General features: G+C 35.9%; 1 protein-coding gene across 2 annotated transcripts in view; it reads right to left on the bottom strand.

Annotated features, from left to right (window-relative positions):
• The window catches only part of LOC149837130 (uncharacterized), a 126249-nt gene that overhangs the window by 82178 nt on the left and 25728 nt on the right, over positions 1-18343 (bottom strand). For both annotated transcript variants that reach the window (XM_090007254.1, XM_090007255.1), the window contains exons 2-3: positions 2944-3025; positions 1237-1340 (exon numbers count right to left, since the gene is read on the bottom strand). In XM_090007254.1, the coding sequence (XP_089863380.1) occupies positions 1237-1340; positions 2944-3025 (186 nt within the window). The remainder of the gene's footprint in view (positions 1-1236; positions 1341-2943; positions 3026-18343) is intronic.

Raw genomic sequence — 18343 nt, 5'->3', positions numbered from 1 at the left:
TGAAAATAAAGTTGTTATCCCACATAGCTCATTGGAAAATCCCATACAGATACTTCAAAAAGTTTTTGGCTATGCTGCACTATATGTAATGGGAATTGCCCAGACCAGAACAGACACAAGGTTGAGTAAAAATCTGGATCAGTAATTATAACAACAGGTTCCTACCAAGATAAACAGTCAGGAAATTCTTGGTTTCCACACATCGTCTAAAAAGGCTAGAACATGCACGTGAAATTGGATCTGAAAACAACCAAGTAAAATGAAGTTATCTAAATAGCATGATGAAATTGGGCCAGTCTGCCTGGTCTTGAGATAAAATTCACAACTAATAATGTATAACAGATTCACTGAAAGAGAACCGTAAGACAGTGAAAAAATGCAACATATACATGAAAAGTGAAAAAATTATCAATGGAAGTAAAAATGACATCATATTTTAAATAATAATATGTTCAAAACCAAATGGTGGAATCCCTTGCCAGATTTGGCTCTGAAAGTATTGAAAACGCACATTTAAATCATAGACACTAAAGTAGAAAGGAGGTGTTGTGCAAATGCAATTCTAGATAACACAAAAGAATACAATGGCATTCTTCAGCATCTACTTTGGGATCCACCAATGGCTGATCATTTTGGGAGGGACATGCCACTAATGCTGACTTGAAAGCTCATGGAGAGCTAAAACCTTGAAAGATTAAGGAAAACCGCAAACCATCACAACACAACCACCAATGTAGCATTGATTACTTTATTGTGAAATGCATTTATATTAAACAACATTATGGGATTGAGTGACTTGGGTCCAACACTGGAATGGCCCAATCCATACCATGTTAAACTTTAGAAAAGTTGGAAGTTTCTGAAATTCTTGCCATGCAAAATGAAGTGCCACATGATTACATACATGACTCATGCATCAAGCAGAATGTTAACCCCAATTACATAAACAGAAGATTCCCATTAAACAATTGAACATGCACACAACTATGGAAAATATAGAGTGATAACAGTAAGGAAATGAGTTCCTCCAAAGATGTTCACTGAATCACCAAAGTGGACACTCAAAAGAGTTCGACCAAAATGAATACACAAAAGCCACAAATAGGCTCACACACAAAAGCCACCAAAGATGGCCAACACAAGAGTAAAAAATAATATTTTATTGAGATTAAACCATGCAAGAAGCATAGAAAATGAGAGGGGTTTTACCCCATATATATACACAAGAGAGCCCACCTGTTTCCATGGCAGTATATTACACATGGCAGTGCTTTTCCTTCTGGAACTACAAGAGGCACGTAATGACTACATTGGAGCACATGTCCTCGGCTATTCGTAACCTGCAGTTGTATTTTAAAACAACTAACACTATGAAATATTTCACCACCAACATTAACGAATTGGCAATAAAGGGCCAAAGAGACAATGAACCAGCTGGTGAAAAAATTCAGTACAAGAGAACAACCAGAAAGCTATGTGTGAACATTCAGAGCTTATCAATTGGCTAGAAACTACATCCATTATTTTGCCAAAAGAAGCACATGAAAACCACTCCACTATGTAAAGTACTTCAAATTCATCAACAAAGACCTATGATGCTGCAATGGTTCATCAACATTATTTTATGCTCTTCCTGTAGTAGAGGACCCACCTTTCAGGTGGTACTCGATACTGTGGATCATAACAGGTTTCATTCCATTTCTGACATTGATGGATGGGTGGTGGCAGCAGAACATGCAAGATATGATGTTTGAAATTCCTCAACTCTTCTCAGACAAATATAAAGGGCTTATGTATTCAATTTTGGCAAAAAATCTAGTGCAATTCAACAGATATGATTTACAGCATGACAGTTAAAGAACGAGAAACCCAGCATTAAAAGTGAGGAATTAAAGCACGTCTATTAATTTCTATAGATCCAAAAGGAGCAAGTTGTTATCTTTAAATTGCATCATATAGCAAATGAAAAATGACTATATATATATATATATATATATATACATATATATATACACAGAGAGAGAGAGAGAGAGTAATGTGTATCTTCCAGACCTTTTATCTCCCAGATCGTCCCAGGCCTTTTTTAAAAACATACTTGTATGTGTTTTTTGCTTAATCCAAACTTGTTGTTTATCATTGTCTATTCACTAAAAAACATGCTTTGGATTGAATCAATGTAACAAGAATTCTTGATTTTTACTTAATCAAGTTTTTGGCGAAATATGAACCATTGATTTTATTTTGTTGAATTAAAAACATACCTAAACATGAAAAATATTTAAACTAATACATGTTTTCTACCAAATAAAGCATAGAGATCACATCTATGGGTTTAGATTAAGCAAAAAACACATGCAATTATGTTTTCTAAAGGGGTCTGGCACGGTCTGGGAGATAAATGGTCTGGAAGACATATTACTCTCTCTCTCTCTCTCTCTCTCTCTCTCTCTCTCTCTCTCTCTCTCTCTCTCTCTCTCTCTATCTATCTATCTATCTATATATATATATATATATATATATATATATAAACAAGGTGCACAATCCCTCATGTACCAAAATCCTATATGAGATTGGAATAATGTAAAGGATGAACACATAGTAGAATATGTACAGCTGGCCAAATTTTGGCATACACTAATATCAGAAACCCATCAAGATAGAGCCAAGTTTTCATGCATTAAAAGCACAAGGGATACACAAGCTGCTAAGAGGTTTTCAGGCAGCAATAACTCAACCAAAATTCAGTAGTTCTGTTGAGCGTTTTGGTACAAAATTTTGATGGCTCACAAGTAATTTCATCCTCTAAACATCCCAACCTAAGTGGTTTCAAACACTTGCCAATCTGTGGGAGTTCAAAATCTTGATAAAATGTATGATAAGTTTATTTCAGCAGGTTCATATACATTTTATACATGTGTATGTGAACAGATGGACAAATAGTACCTCAATGTCCTTCCTCTGATACCAGCATCCCCTCAGCATAAACTTCTGATCCAGCAGGTCATTTTCTGGGCTATAATCAGCTCTGCAATTCAGATCAAGCAGATTAACTTCTCTCAAAAAGAAATCACAACCAAGAAAAGTCTATAGAAATATCAGATTGGACAATGTAGTCTTCTGAAACAGGCTCCTAACTGTTTCCAAAAAAATAAAAAGATCAATAGTAAAACCTCAGGCTGAGTATGAATATGTAGATGTGAAACAGAGGTCAATGCACATTTGAGCAGTAGCTCTACGTTTGATAAAATAGGAAAAAGAAATGTTCACAGCTCAGAGTTTTGCTAATAAGCCTTCAAAGAAGAAGGGAAAGACTAAAGAACGAAAGGCTAATATACCATATAAATTGCTGTTCAATTTTTATTACAGCATGGCCAGATTGTTTAGATTTCTGCTGAAATGTTCAATGCCTGTACACACTAAATATAGAAACTAATCTTTGCCATTTCAACTTATAAAAGGTCCCACAAACGTTGTAAAAATCACATTGAAAGGTGTATCAAAGGGGTCTAAGATATGGATGTGTTGTACCATATTGCTTCATATCATATTGTAAGATACATCACCAAAAATTTTAAAATCTAAACAATTAAAAAAGTAAAAATATCAAAAAATCAAAAACATAACACAATTAAAATATTTTATATTTAAGTTTTAAAACTACCAGAAGTCTAGAAGATCAAATACACCTACATGTAAGACTACTAAAACATGATAAACTGATAAGTAACAACTAACAAACAATAAATACATAACAATGAATAACCATAGAATTCAACATAAACAAATAAGCAAAGAAACACAATTACAAACAACTAAAACAAAAAAGGTACGCAATTATAGAGCTATATCATACTTCATGTTTACATAGAAGTTTATAAAACCAAAACATGAAGCGCTATATTTGGATGTGATGTGATTTGGATCTGGGTCCATACCCGATCCATGTTTGTATTTTATCCGTTTCATTATGTACCCTTATGTGTAACAGTTCTGTTTGTATATTAACAGGGGTATTATCATCATGTAAAATGTTCAGTTTCTAATATATAATGAAGAGCAATAGGGTATGATCCCTCATTGGGAATCGTACCAGTTACCTCTCCCATATAAACTTGCTGTGTCATCCTCTACTTCTGCAAATTATTTCTGGTAAAACTGTAAATTTGTCATGGTATCAGAGCATGAGATCTAGGGTTTTGGTGATTGTGACATCTGCATGACCATCAAAATCAATATTCCTACCTCTTCCTAAGGTAACCATCTTTCTTATTCCTCATATAATCTTGTTCAAGTTTTCATCCATCTTCCTTCCTCTCTTGATTCAAATTAGTGTCCTTGCTAAGGTTGTGATTCCCAATCGGTTTTGCTATAGTTATTCTCTTATCTTGAAATCGTGTCTTTAAATCTCTCCTCTCAATCGTTCTTTTCATTATTCTGTTTTGGGTTCTTTGCATATTGCTTTGGGTATTATTCTCTTTTATTTTCTTCCTCATTTGAGATATCATTTTCAGCAAAATCATTCTCTCTTATTTTCCCTTTCAAATGATCTTAATATTTTGGATTTCATGGGTAACAATACATTGGTGCATCCCTATTCATATATGATTTGTTAACAGCGTTGGATCTGCTGGCCTCTAGTTGAGTTGTCAGTGATTTGCCAAAAAAAAAATCCACAGATTAGTTTCAGTTGTTTTTATTCTCACCATATTTGAAATTATTGAGTGAATTTCATTTAGATGTTACTTTATCTGCCCGTGCCCAGGATTTCTGAATTAAGATCTGCTCGTGCCCGGGCTTTACAGATTCAGATTTTGCAGTTACGCATTGTGCCTGTGATCTTGTACTTGTACTGGTGTGTCTTTCTTTCTCCATCTGATATGTTTCAATGGATCCGAATTCCTAGCAGTCTGCCATCTCTTCTAACTTCCTAAATCAGCTAGTCTCTGAAAAGCTCAACTCCAATTTCCTTAACTAGAAGAGGCAGATCACATCTTTTATTAGTAGTCAAGGTCTTGCTGGTCATTTGGATGGTTCTGTTCCCATCCCGGCAGAATTTGTTTTGGAGGAAGAAAAGGATGACAAAAGAGTTGTCCTATCAACAAAGATAATTCAGAATCTGAAAATCGTGAGTTGGATGAAATGAAATCAGGCGTTAGTGGCATACATTACCTATATTTTTTCTCAGGAGGTAATGATCGGAATTTTTGATGATTGCACAACACTAGATTTATAGACCAATCTGGTCCAAACCTACTCTCAGATTTCAGAGGCAAAGGTGATGTATTTAAAGGAGAGGGTTTCATCTTTTGAAGAAAGATCCATCCATATCAATCTTGGAATATTTCAATAAAAAGAAGAGCATCACAAATCAGCTGGCAGTCGTTGGATATAAAGTTTAAAACAAGAATAAAGTTCAGCAGGCGTTATCCAGATTGGGCCCTGAGTTTCATGTGCTTTCTACGACGTTGCAGTATCTTCCTCATCTTCTCACTTTTGATGATATGAAGTCCAAACTGTTGCATTATAAAATGTCAATGAAAGGGACACCCAGAGATACAAAACAAGGGAATATAGGTTCTCATGATTTATTTGTTACCGGTACCTCTTCAGGTCACGAAAAAGGAGAATACCGAGGAGGTCGTGGTCGCGGAAGCAGGAGGTTATCAAGGTGGACGAGGTTTACTGCTCACTCCGAACATGCCGGCTTCTGTCAATAATAATTCCAACAGAGTACCTACATGTTATATATGTAAGAAGCCTGGGCATGTGAAAATGAACTGCTGGTTCAAGGACGATCCTAGGTACAATCCACAGGTGCAGAATAAAGGGCAAAACAACAATCAGGGTCAGAATAGGGGACTAAGTAGTAGATCTCAGAGTGCAGACAAGGAGTTATTGTTGGCAGCTTTGGCAGGGTTGAGCTTTAAGCAGAATGATCAAGGTGTTGGTATATTGACTCAGGTGCAGCCAGTCGTGTCATAGGTGATGTAGGTAAATTTCCTAAGTTAGTTCCTTACTTTGATAGGAGTAATACAGTTACCGAAGATGGTAATCATCACCCTATTACTCACACTAAAAATGTCTCTATTCATGTATCTAATTCCAAATTTATTGAGTTGTCTAAAGTTCTTTGTTCTCCCAATATTAAAAAGAATATTGTGTTTGTGTCTAAACTTGTTGATGATACACATTTTTACATCGAATTTACTACATTTTCTATGTATGTTAAGGACATCCAAATGAGGAAGATGTTCGTTGAAGGGCAGCGATAAAGAAATATGTATGTCTTCAAGGAAGATCCTCCAGTTGCTCGTGCTCGGTTGGACCTAAATTTGAAGCTCGACACAATCACAATGCCACGAAGGGCTACACAAGTGCATAAGTATACTATAGTCTTTAATGGACCGATTACAATCTCATAAAAGAGATATACAAAATCATGAATCCTACAAGAGCACAAAGGCACAAAATCCACAAAATCACAATATAAAAAATGGATTTTGTATTAACACAAATGCTTTAGAAAAAGCATAATTTACATAGTGGGGTGCACATGCCATAAAGGAAGGCAGTCTAACGACTAGTTGGGCTGTCTCCCCAACAGTCCAATGGAGTTTACAAAATAAAAAACAAAAAACTAAAGACAAAAAGACTTTACAGTCCCTATTGGATTGTACTAAATTATATATTATTAAATAACCAAAATACCCCTAATATATATATTGTATAAATATATGTATATCAGTTAGGTAAATATATACACAGTATTTTAATACTCCCTCTGAAACTTATGGTGAAATCACTGAAAGTTTGCTAAGAAGATACAAAAAACTTGGTAGAAAAGAGCTTTGGTGAAGAAGTCTGCAATCTGAAATTCAGACTGAACATATGGTAAAATAATTGTCCCCTTCAAGTATTCTTCTCGAACATAATGACAATTCATCTCAATATGTTTCATTCGCTCATGAAATGTGTGATTGGTGACTATATATGGCACTTTTGTTATCACAGCATAATTTTGAAGGTTCTGAAACATCAACACCCATATATGAAAGTAATTATCTCATCCACATGACCTAAGTTATTGTTGTAGTCATCGCCCTATACTCAGCTTCCGTAGAAAATAAAGCCACTTTTTGTTATTTTTTGCATTGCCAAGAAATAAGGGAATCACCTACAAACACACAAAAACCTGTAGTTGAGTAACGATTATTGAGATCTCTTCCCTAGTCAAAATCAATATAAGCAATAAGATTTAAAGATAATGAAGAGGATAAGAATAGCCCTTTAGATATAGATTTCTTGGTGTATCGAACTATTCTTAATACGGCACTCATGTGTACCGATGTAGGCGCATGTTGAAACTGACTTGCAGTATGTACTGAATGCGCAATGTCTGGTCTGGTAATAGATAGGTACATTAATGATCCGGTAAGTTGCCTATAAGGAGTTGGATCATCTAATAAAACTTTGTCTTTAGCTCTCATTTTAGCATTTATCACTTCAAGAGTATCAGTATATTTTGTGTTTGTGATTCCCGAATGCACAACAATATCAGCTGCAAACTTGATTTGAGATAAAATATACCCTCTTGGAAAGTATGCTACTTCAATTCCTAAAAAATATCTCAAAAAACCAAGGTCAATCATATCAAAAGATTTTTTAAGCATAATTTTAATTTCTTCAATTTCCTTCTGATCATTCTCAGTGATGATCATATCATCAACATACAAAAGCAGAATAATAAGTGACGTACCTGTAGATCTTACAAACAGAGCAGTGTCAGTATAACAGGATTTAAATCTAAGATTCAACACAATTCCATTAAAACGATCATGCCATGCTTTAGGAGCTTGTTTAAGCTCATATAAAGCTTTTTAAAGACAAAAAATCATTTCATTCTCAATAGTCAGACCAGAAGGAGGATCCATGTAAATTTCTTCATTTAAATTTTCATTTAAAAAAGCATTCTTAACATCTAAATAATATATAGGTCATTTTCTAATAGATGCTACTTCAACTAGAACCCTAACTGTGATCATGCGAACTACTGGAGCAAATGTTTCCTCATAATCTATTCTATATTCCTGAGAATATCCTTTTGCAACTAATCTTGCTTTATATCTTTTCAGGGACTCATCACTCTTTGTTTTGACTTTAAATACACATCTACATCCTATTATCTTTTTTTCCTAAAGAAGATGTTGGATTGCCCAAGTATGAGCCTTGTGTAATGCATCTAATTGTATTTTCATAACTTCTACCCATTCTTTTATGTTTTTAGCTTCTTTGTAGTTAGATGGTTCATGATATCAATAAATTGCAAGAAGGCAAGCCCTATAGTTTAGAGAAAAGGATTTATAGGAGACAAACCTATTTGGAGGGCTATGTATCCATTCAGATCTTTTAACACTAGATTCTTTAACATTTGTTGGTTGACTATACCTTTCATAAGCACATGGATGCTCCCCATTATCTCGTCTAGAGTATTATAAGAGGTTATGAGTTGGTTCTCTTTCTTCACTTGGTCCATTAATAGACTCAAAATTATCAATGTCATTATTATCAATAATTTCATTATTTGATTTAGGTAACAAATCAAATAAGAAGGCATAATCGGATTCTTCCTTAGGTTTTTCAAGATCAAATCCATTTTTATTTTCAAGAAATGTTACATTTCTAGAGACAAAGTTTAGCATTTGTTGGATCAAAGCATCGATAGCCTTTTTATTTTCGGCATATCCAAGAAAAACACGTTTTATAGCTTTATGAGAGAGTTTGATATATTTTCAAGAAGCACAGAGCGTTTACATCCAAAGTGTAACGAGCCCAAATTATACCCTTCGAAAATGCGGAATATTTTTTTTTTCAATGCGGAAACCTTCCCAGAGATACGGGGTTCTCACAGTTCCAATTTTCATTGGATAGCCCAAACACAACAAACGAATTTGCAACCATCATCCATAAGAACCAGAACAACTCTTTATTTATGAGTAAAAGTAAATTGTAGAGACAATGTTTTATTCGACTGAAAGTAAAGTAACAACTGAAAAAGCAAGGAGAATTGAAGAAAGAGCCACTTTGTCCTCTGCTGAAGCTGTCAAGCCTAAGTATGACTCTCATCAATTCCCAGTAGTCAGTTCAACCTCACTGTTCACCATATCTTGTGAAAAACCAACAAAGTAGGGTGTCAGAACCGAAATTCTGATCACAGCTACTTCTAAAGAAATCAGGTGAGACAAAGAACATGGATAAGATTTCATGCAATGATTTGAGTGAGTGCAGATATAAAATTTGCAGCATTCAAATATTCATACCTACCAACAATTACATATGTTCACCAGTCAAGAACAGTAAAGCAGTACCATATATCAAGAACTAAATAACCAAACCTTGCAGCATGATTTCAAGAAGTAAATCATATGCTACCACCAAATCATGTCATGATATAGAGAATGATTCAAACATGCATGATCTAATGCATAACAGGAAAATGCATGATTATATGCAATGCATGATCCCTTTTTGTTATCTTTCATTTAAGTTTCATCTTTCCATATGCATACCCTATTAAATGCACGCAACTTTAAGTTCCTCTTTTTAATTACTGTTGCCCGCGGATACACCAAACGGGTACAATCCCCGAGGTCAAGTAGGTTCCTAGGGTAGCTTAACACACAATTTGTATTTTATTACTGGGTTCCAACTTAGCCCTCGACCGATATCAGGAAACAGCATCATCCATCGGAACATTAGACTTCCACATCTAATGTCGGGGACACAAGGGACACCCTACGCCCACAAATGTCACTTCCTTGGTACCATAAACAACAATTGTGTCAAACACACCACTCTCGGGTAAAGTGGCGGACTCTCCCTAAAACCGTGGCCAGGAGAAAGAACCTCAATATCAGGTTCAGGGGACAAAATTACAGCACACGGAGTTTTTGTATCCTCACAGTCTCCCCAAGACCGGATCTCTAAGATTATCATACTCCATATGAGATATCCCAGAATGTATATTACATTGTTCTTATTCATTATATTTTTATTACAGTTAATTCTTTAAGTTTGCAACACCATATGCAAAAGTAAAGTGAAAACCCGCATCCTCCCTTGCGGGGACCCATTCGGGACTCCAGCCCGTATAAACCACTAGAACAGTATAGTAATGTGCCAAACTATCTTATGTGGTCCAAGTGATGCAGTTAAAAACATATGTGAAAGGAAACCAAACTCACGGCTCTTCAGGCCGATGATGGTCCATTTAGGACATCGATGCACCACATAATAAAACCCAAGTAGTATTTATTCATACACTAAGCCAAAGTGTCAAGTGCATGTATATTCATGCAAATATAAACCCAAACATGTACATGTACTTGCTCAACCATATGCATTTTCACTATGTTTGGTAGCTACATCATATACGTGTATTAACCAATGCACATTTCCTTTGAGTGTGAGTGTACTCATAAATTACACACACTCATCAAGCATACATGCTTACAAAAATCTCAATAACTTGGTAGTTAAATGACAACACATTCTCACAATAATGATAGCATCACCCGGACAATGAACCACTGTTTAGCAAGATTAACCACATATACATATTGCTGGGCAGAACTTATAACTTTCGTACATGAACACATATGTCAACCTAACATGGATGAACAGTATTAGCATTATGAACAACATCAAACATGATGAACATAGGTAACTTATCGAGCGTATACCAATGTGTGTTGGACTGTTATTATACCTGTTACAGCTTCAGGGAGGTCAACACATGCCTTCAGTTCCCTACAGAGAGTTTATTTTCTGTTTGGCACCGAGACAATTTTTTTTTATTCAGATCTGAATTTAGATCGTGTGTTGAACCTGTTAAATCAGGATTGATTTTTGGGACCAACAGCACGATTTCATAACAGTCAACACGTCCAAATACAAGTATCTATTATCAGGTTCAGATGAATATTTAGCACCCATTTATCTGGCTGGTCAATATAACAAGAGAGCATGCAAATACAGACTTGATTAGAAATCAAGTTTGATACGGGTAGTTAACACATAAGTGTCCAGACTTAGAGTCGATCAATAACACACATTGTACATGCCCAAGCATGCACCCGTGCACAACATATACACACCTCACATGTGCACACAGGCACTCGACACCCATCCACTCTGTGTATGATGATAAGCCCTTGATCTCACATAACACATCATTTGCTTTGATTCAAGAGCACATTTTATTGACTCTAATTTAATTTAATCATATCATATCACATAAAATACTAAAACATAGAGAAGCAATCATTAAAAGAGTTAGTATCATTAAATTAACAAGAAATTGGAAACCCCATAACTGGGGCCATCCGATACCTCATAGCGTATATGGATTTTCAAGAAATCGAAATATAATCCCCCCCTCAAATCGAAAATAAACTGACAATCCCCAAATTCGGCTGAATTGGGGTTTTCGTCAATCATCCCCAAATCCCTCCTTCGTGACAACCGAAAACTGAGAACCCCTTTTTCATAAATCGAAACCCTGAAATTTCCTTTTCCATCCAAATGGGAGAAAAATTAGGCTAGTACGAAGAGGAGAAAATCGGGCCATGGGAAACGATCCATGGTTCTTCCACATGGTGCTTGCAAAAATCTGCCATCCAGAGGGTTCCCATGGACCCTCATCTCAAAAGATTACATGGGATCGAACCCATGTTCGATCCCTCACCTAGATTCGATAGGAGCCCCGTACCTTTTTTCGATGGGTTTTCCGGCGATCGAATTCTGGAGACACGTAGGCAGGGCCGCGGCTGACGCTCCTTGTTGCTGCCGTGACAGGGTGTACTCGTCGTGGCCTGTGGTGGTTGTTGGTTGCCGCAGTTCGCCGGCGACTTCCTTTCCTCCGGCGCGCGCACACAGACAAAGAGAGAGAGAGAGAGAGAGAGAGAGACGGGGGAAAAAAGAGAGCCCGGGTGAAGAGGGCAAGACTCCCCTCTCCACCCCCCTTTATCGGCTAACCCCCTCCCCTCTTGCCGAGAGGAACGGGGTCGGTTACGCCCTACGTAACCCCCCCTGCCCCTTTTCTGTTTTAGGATTCTTGAAAACAAGAATCGTGCCCTAGGCACGATTCCTATTTTTAACACCCCCCCTTTATAATTGAAATCGGGTTCGGGTCCAAACCCGCGACCCGCGACGCTGGGTCCATTATTACAATGGACCCGGTTCGCCAATAATGACGGATCTATGTCACATGGGTGCGGGCGCGGGTGCTGGTGCGGGGATTCGGCACTTCCAAAAAACCCGGGTGCGGGGGTGCGGCAGGGGCAAAAATGTAAAATATATATATATATAAAAGGGGGTCGGGGGTTCCCCCGACACGGGTTTTTTCAAATTTCATTTTATATACAACTGCACGCAGGAGAACAGTGAATACTATTAGTAATAGCCAGCAAGGATACCACCATTATTATCATTTATTATGGAGAGAGGATTAAGATTGAAAAGTCAGCTGCTGTCAGCAGCAGCAGCTGTCAGTTGTTGTCAGCTGCTGTACAGCTGCGAATTTGTTTTTAAAAATTTCGCAGCCCATATCATTTATTTTGGAGAGAGGATTAAGATTGAAAAGTCAGCTGCTGTCAGCTGATGTCGGCAGTTGTACAGTTGAATTTTTTTTTAAAATTTTGCAGCCCATTTCATAGGGCAAATTTTTTTTTAAAAAAAAAATGGACCTAAATGATCCTGGGTGCGGTCAACGCACCCAGGATCGGGTTGACCGCACCCGGTGCCGCACCCGCGTCGAGTCGCATCGACGCGGGTGCGGCACCCTGCTAGCCGAATCCCTGTGACATAGTGACAGATCCTCAATTGGGTCCGACCCCCCTTGTATCGAAATTTTCTTCTTTTTATCTTATAATTAATATTATCTTTTTTTATTATTATTTAAAATTAACATTATTCATACAATTTAACCCCCATCAACATGGATCCGCAAGTTGGATCCAAGTGGATCCAACTGTGGATCCTCGAGTTTGCTATATATATATATATATATATATATATATATATATATATATATATATATATATATATATATCTTTTATTACTAATATTACTAATATTTTAGTATAACACAAATATTTAAGCATAAATACCCCTTTATGGGTCCTGGATCCGAAATTTGGATCCCAAGCCCAAATCACTCTGTTATGAAATATATATCATAATATATTTAAATAAATGCCTAAAAATTATGGTTATTACACAAAGACCCTTAGTCTTTTCAAATCGGGAGAGATTTTAAAAAGTTTTTCAATAAGAGATTTGTTTTCTAAAGTTTGAGAAGGCATTTTATTTATTAGATATACCATGGTAAGAGCGACTTCGGCCCAAAAAAAAATTGGAATTTCTTTTGAAATAAGAAGAGTCCTAGTCGTTTCAATAATATGACAGTGTTTTCTTTCGGAAATATCATTTTGTTGGGGTCCTAGGACCATGAGTTTTTAGATAGAATTGAAATTCATTTTAAAGAAACTCTCCCCCTGAGTCGGAGCGGAAGATTTTAATATTTGTTTTAAATTGATTTTTAACGAGATAATGAAAATTTTCAAAACACGAAAAAACTTCAAATTTGAGTTTAAGGAAGTAGATCCAAGTCTGTCTATTAAAATCATCTATGAATGTAACATGATATGAATAACCACCTTTTGACATAACAGGAGTGAGACCCCATACATCCGAATGCACTAATTCAAAGATTTCATTAGACAAGAAAGTTCTAGATCCAAAAGGCATCATTTGCATTTTTCCAAGTATACAATATTCACATACAAATTCTTTATTCTTACAAAAATTTCCCAAAAATGAAAAATGAGATAATTTGGATATACTTGGGTGTCCTAATCCTTTATGCCAAAGATCTAAATTAATGTCTTTGATATGATTACAAAAAGAGTTTTTGGGTAAACATAAGGAATCTATATAGTAAAGATCTCCTCTTCTATGGCTTTACCCAATCAGCTTCCCTGACTGGAGATCCCGGAGGAGAAGAAGAGGAGATGGTGTCACTGGATGTAGAAGGGGTGACTTTGAGAATTTGTGAGATGACCTCCACTATTTAGGCAATTGTTAAATCATTGAAGTTGCCCCCTTTCTTTGATTTTTGAGGTTCTTCACTTACGGCGGCTATTTTCTTGAGCTTGGTACAATCCGGTTTTATATGCCCCGGTTCTTTACAATGATGACAAGTAATTTTACTCTTATATCCTCCCCCATTATGTCCTTCTCCATTGAATTTTCTTTCAAAGTGAGGTGGTTTATAAGTTTTTACAAAAAAAATGGATTTTGATACGGCAAGAACCTCATCATTAGATTTATGCATTCCAAGTCATGTTTCTTCTTGACAAATTTGAGCAAGAGCCTCACTTATAGGAGTCGAAGTCCTATGAAGCAAGGAAGACCTAACTTGCTCAAATTCCGGTCGGAGACCATAAAGAAAAGAGAAAAGGTTTTCTCTTTCAACTTGTAACCTTCTCATTTCAATAGCCGAACCTTCATATTTTGTTTCTAACATAACTAGTTCATCCCAAATAGGAAATAAAATACTATAAAAGTCTCTTACACTTTTATCTCCTTGTTTGATATTATGTACCTTGTCTTGAAGATAATATAGCTTAGTCATATCTTTTTGAATGAATGTGCTTTTAGGAAGATCCATGCATCACATGCCCTTTTAAATTTAATGATGTTGGTGGCGATCTTGAACTCCATGGTATTCATGAACCATGAGAGAATTTGCGCATTGCTAGCTTCCCAATCTTTCAACTTGTTTTTGTATTCTTGCAAAGCTTTTTCTTTTTCTTCTTCGGATAGGGCTTTGACTTGATCTTCTTCTCTTCTGGATAATTTAAGTTGAGGTTCATTAGTGGTTCCACTAACAAACTCCTAAAGCTTTTTACCTTTGATGTGATTTTTCATAGCGGTCGCCCACATCAAATAGTTGTTTTCGTTGAGCTTGTAGGAAATGACAAAGGTGTAATCTCTTTCTCCCATAATGAAAAAAACTTGTGTTTGAGGACTAAGTGTTGAAGAGCATCACCACAAAAAGAGCAATCCCAAGATAGCTTTCACCACTTTAAGAGCCTAGCTTTGATACCATGTAATGAAACAAGAGTGCACAATCACATTGCCACGAAGGGCTACACAAGTGCACAAGTATACTATGGTCTCTAATGGACCGATTACAATCTCATAAAAGAGATATACAAAATCATGAATTCCACAATAGCACAAAGGCACAAAATCTACAAAAGCAAAATATAAAAAATGGATTTTGTATTAACACACAAATGCTTTAGAAAAAACATAATTTACATAGTGGGGCCATGAAGGGAGGCGGTCCAACAGTCATTGGACTGCCTCCAGTGGTCATATTTATTACCGTTGGGGGCAGTCCAACGACTAGTTGGACTGACTCCCCAACAGTCTAATTGAGTTTACAAAATAAAAAATAAAGAAAACAAAAAGACTTTACAGTCCCTATTGGACTATACTAAATTACATAATATTAAATAACCAAAATACCATTGATATACATATATCAATTAAGTAAATATGTACAGTGTAGTCATGTCTTTATTGAGAGGTTGGTCTCCAGTGGTTTTTTAGACAAGTCCAATTTAAGTCAATAGTCAAGTAGTCATTTTTGTTCAAGTTGTCAAGTGTGCAAGAGTCAAGTACTTCCCTTTAATTCTTAGCATAAAAGAGCTTTGAAACCTATTGAGAACATTCATTTTGATGTATGGGGACCTACCACTATTCTATCCCTTTTTGGTAATCATTAATATGTTACCGTTATTAATGATTATTCTCATTTCACATAGATTTTTTTTATGAAACAAAAATCTAAAATGTTTGATTTGTTTCGTAAATTTCATGTATTCATTCAAAATCAGTTCTCCACTAGTATTCTCAATTTTCAATGTGATGGTGGGGGCGAATATTCATCGAAAGAATTTATTGATTACCTCCCAAGTAACAGAATTAACCAAGGTTGTAAGCAGTGTATCGTAACCCGTATCGATTGGGCCCAAAGTAAGATGCATATCATATTATAAAAAATTATAAATTTCACTAAAAATTTCTTTAAAAATTAAAAAAAAAATCTGATAAGAAAAACAAAAAAATCATAGAATACAAGAACACAATATATTTATGTAATGAGATTAACTAAACATAGATATGTCATTAAACATTTAACAACACACATTTGGTTGTGCAACCATACTAAGAGGAAAGACGTATCAAAGATCTTGTCCTTATACACCTCAACAAAATGGACTGGCAGAACGAAAACATCGCCATATTATAGAAACCACTAGAACTTTATTAATAGCAAATCAAGTCCCTAAAGACTTTTGGGCAGAAGCTGCCTTAACTGCCACCTATCTCATTAATAGGATGCCATCTTCTTCGTTACAAAATATCACTCCAATGCTTCTTAAGCAATTGGTTTTTCATATCAATAAAGAATACATTTTTATTTTTATTTTGTTTCCAGTTATACCCTTTTTAAGGGTTATGCTTTAGTGTCATTCTTGACACTTGCTCTTGTTAATCAAAGCTCGTGTTTCGAAGATCCCCATTTCATTTCATGGTATCAGAGCCGCGGAAGTACTAAATCTTGAGGAAAAGCTGCCTCGGTTTCCGTGTAGCTAGAGTTCAGAAACATATGTCTATATATAAAAGTCATCTTCAATATCAAACATCAACTCAATGATTTCTTTTGTTTATTGCAGCGCTCAGTAGCTTGAGATGATGATGGGTCATCTTCATCTTCTGAATCAAGGACCATCTCTGGCAATCTCTCTCCCACAAATGTTGCACATAAACATGCTTTTCTTTTATCATCTTCTATAAGATTAGTAAGAATCTCAACATGAATATAAGAAGTAATGCGATGTATACATAATTTCACGGTGAAGTTGCTATGTCTCACAACATGACATTTAAATCTATACAATCCTTCATGCATTACAAAACAACAAAAGTTACACTTCACTGTTCTTTTCAAACACATCTCCAAGTATACTGGTATACAATATTTCAATGCAGAATCCTTTGAGAGGCATCCTCCAAGACCTCAACCCTACATCGGCCTCTTAGAGCATGGATTACTAAATCTAATCACTACAAAGATGTAAAACAATGTTTGATAACACACTTAAAGGACAAATTTTGAATTCTAAGGACACAACAAATGGGATTAAAGGTAAAAACTAAAAGTAAAATATCTTCTAAAACATCAAAAAAGAAAGGAGCTTACCCTTCTTCAACTTCAGTCATGCACAAATGAAGCAAAGTGTAATGAAATGGTAGGCTCCACGAATGCACTTGAATCTACTCAAAAGGAAGTATCTAAAAGATACTTTAGACAAGACCCATAAAAGGGTATAAATGGAAAAGCATAAAAAATAAATAACACTTTATTTATGAGAAAAAAATGCTTAAAAAGCATTTGGAGGAATAACTTTACACAAGGGGATGCACCCTTATTTATACAAGAGTATTAAGGAGAGCTCATAAGGAGCTCTCCCCTTGCTCTCCCCTTCTAGTTGTTGAAACTAGTCCAACGGCTAGAATTTTAGCTGTTAGACTAGTTCCAACAGCTAGAAAGTTGGTCTAGATGTATCTAGTTCTAATAAAACTAGATACCAAAAATAAAAAGAAAATTTATAAAAAATAAAAAGTATAAATACAAAAATATATAATAATAATATTATTATTATATATGTTATGCTTACATTTTAACACTCCCCCTCAAACTTACGGTACAATGAGCGAAAATTTGCCTAAGAGGAAGTGGAATCTAGGAGCCGCGAGAGGCTTGGTGAAGAAGTCTGCTAATTGGTATTCTGACGTCACATATGACAGATCAATGGTTTCATGCAAGTACTCCTCTCTGACATAGTGACAATCCATCTCAATGTGTTTGGTGCGCTCATGAAAAGTCTGATTGCTTGCAATGTAAATTGCACTCTTGTTGTCACAACACATTCGTGAGGCCTGTGTTGCTTCAATTCCCATATCGGCGAGCAGTCGCCTGAGCCAAACAACTTCCATTGTGATAGTTGTCATGGCTCTATATTCAGCTTCAGTGGAGGAAAGAGAAACCTTATGCTGATTCTTGCACCTCCATGATATTAGAGATTCTCCTAAAAATACACAGAAACCAGTGGTTGAGTGCCTATTATTAGAATCACCTCTCCAGTCAGCATCAGTATAAGCAATTAAATCTAATGGTGACGATGCAGACAAGAAGAGTCCTCGTGAG

Source organism: Nuphar pumila, chromosome 5, assembly GCF_984573655.1.
Source record: "Nuphar pumila chromosome 5, dmNupPumi1.hap1.1, whole genome shotgun sequence".
In the NCBI taxonomy this organism is placed as follows: domain Eukaryota; kingdom Viridiplantae; phylum Streptophyta; class Magnoliopsida; order Nymphaeales; family Nymphaeaceae; genus Nuphar; species Nuphar pumila.
The sequence above is the reverse complement of the archived record's forward strand: the minus strand, read 5'-3'. Positions and strand labels throughout refer to the sequence as shown.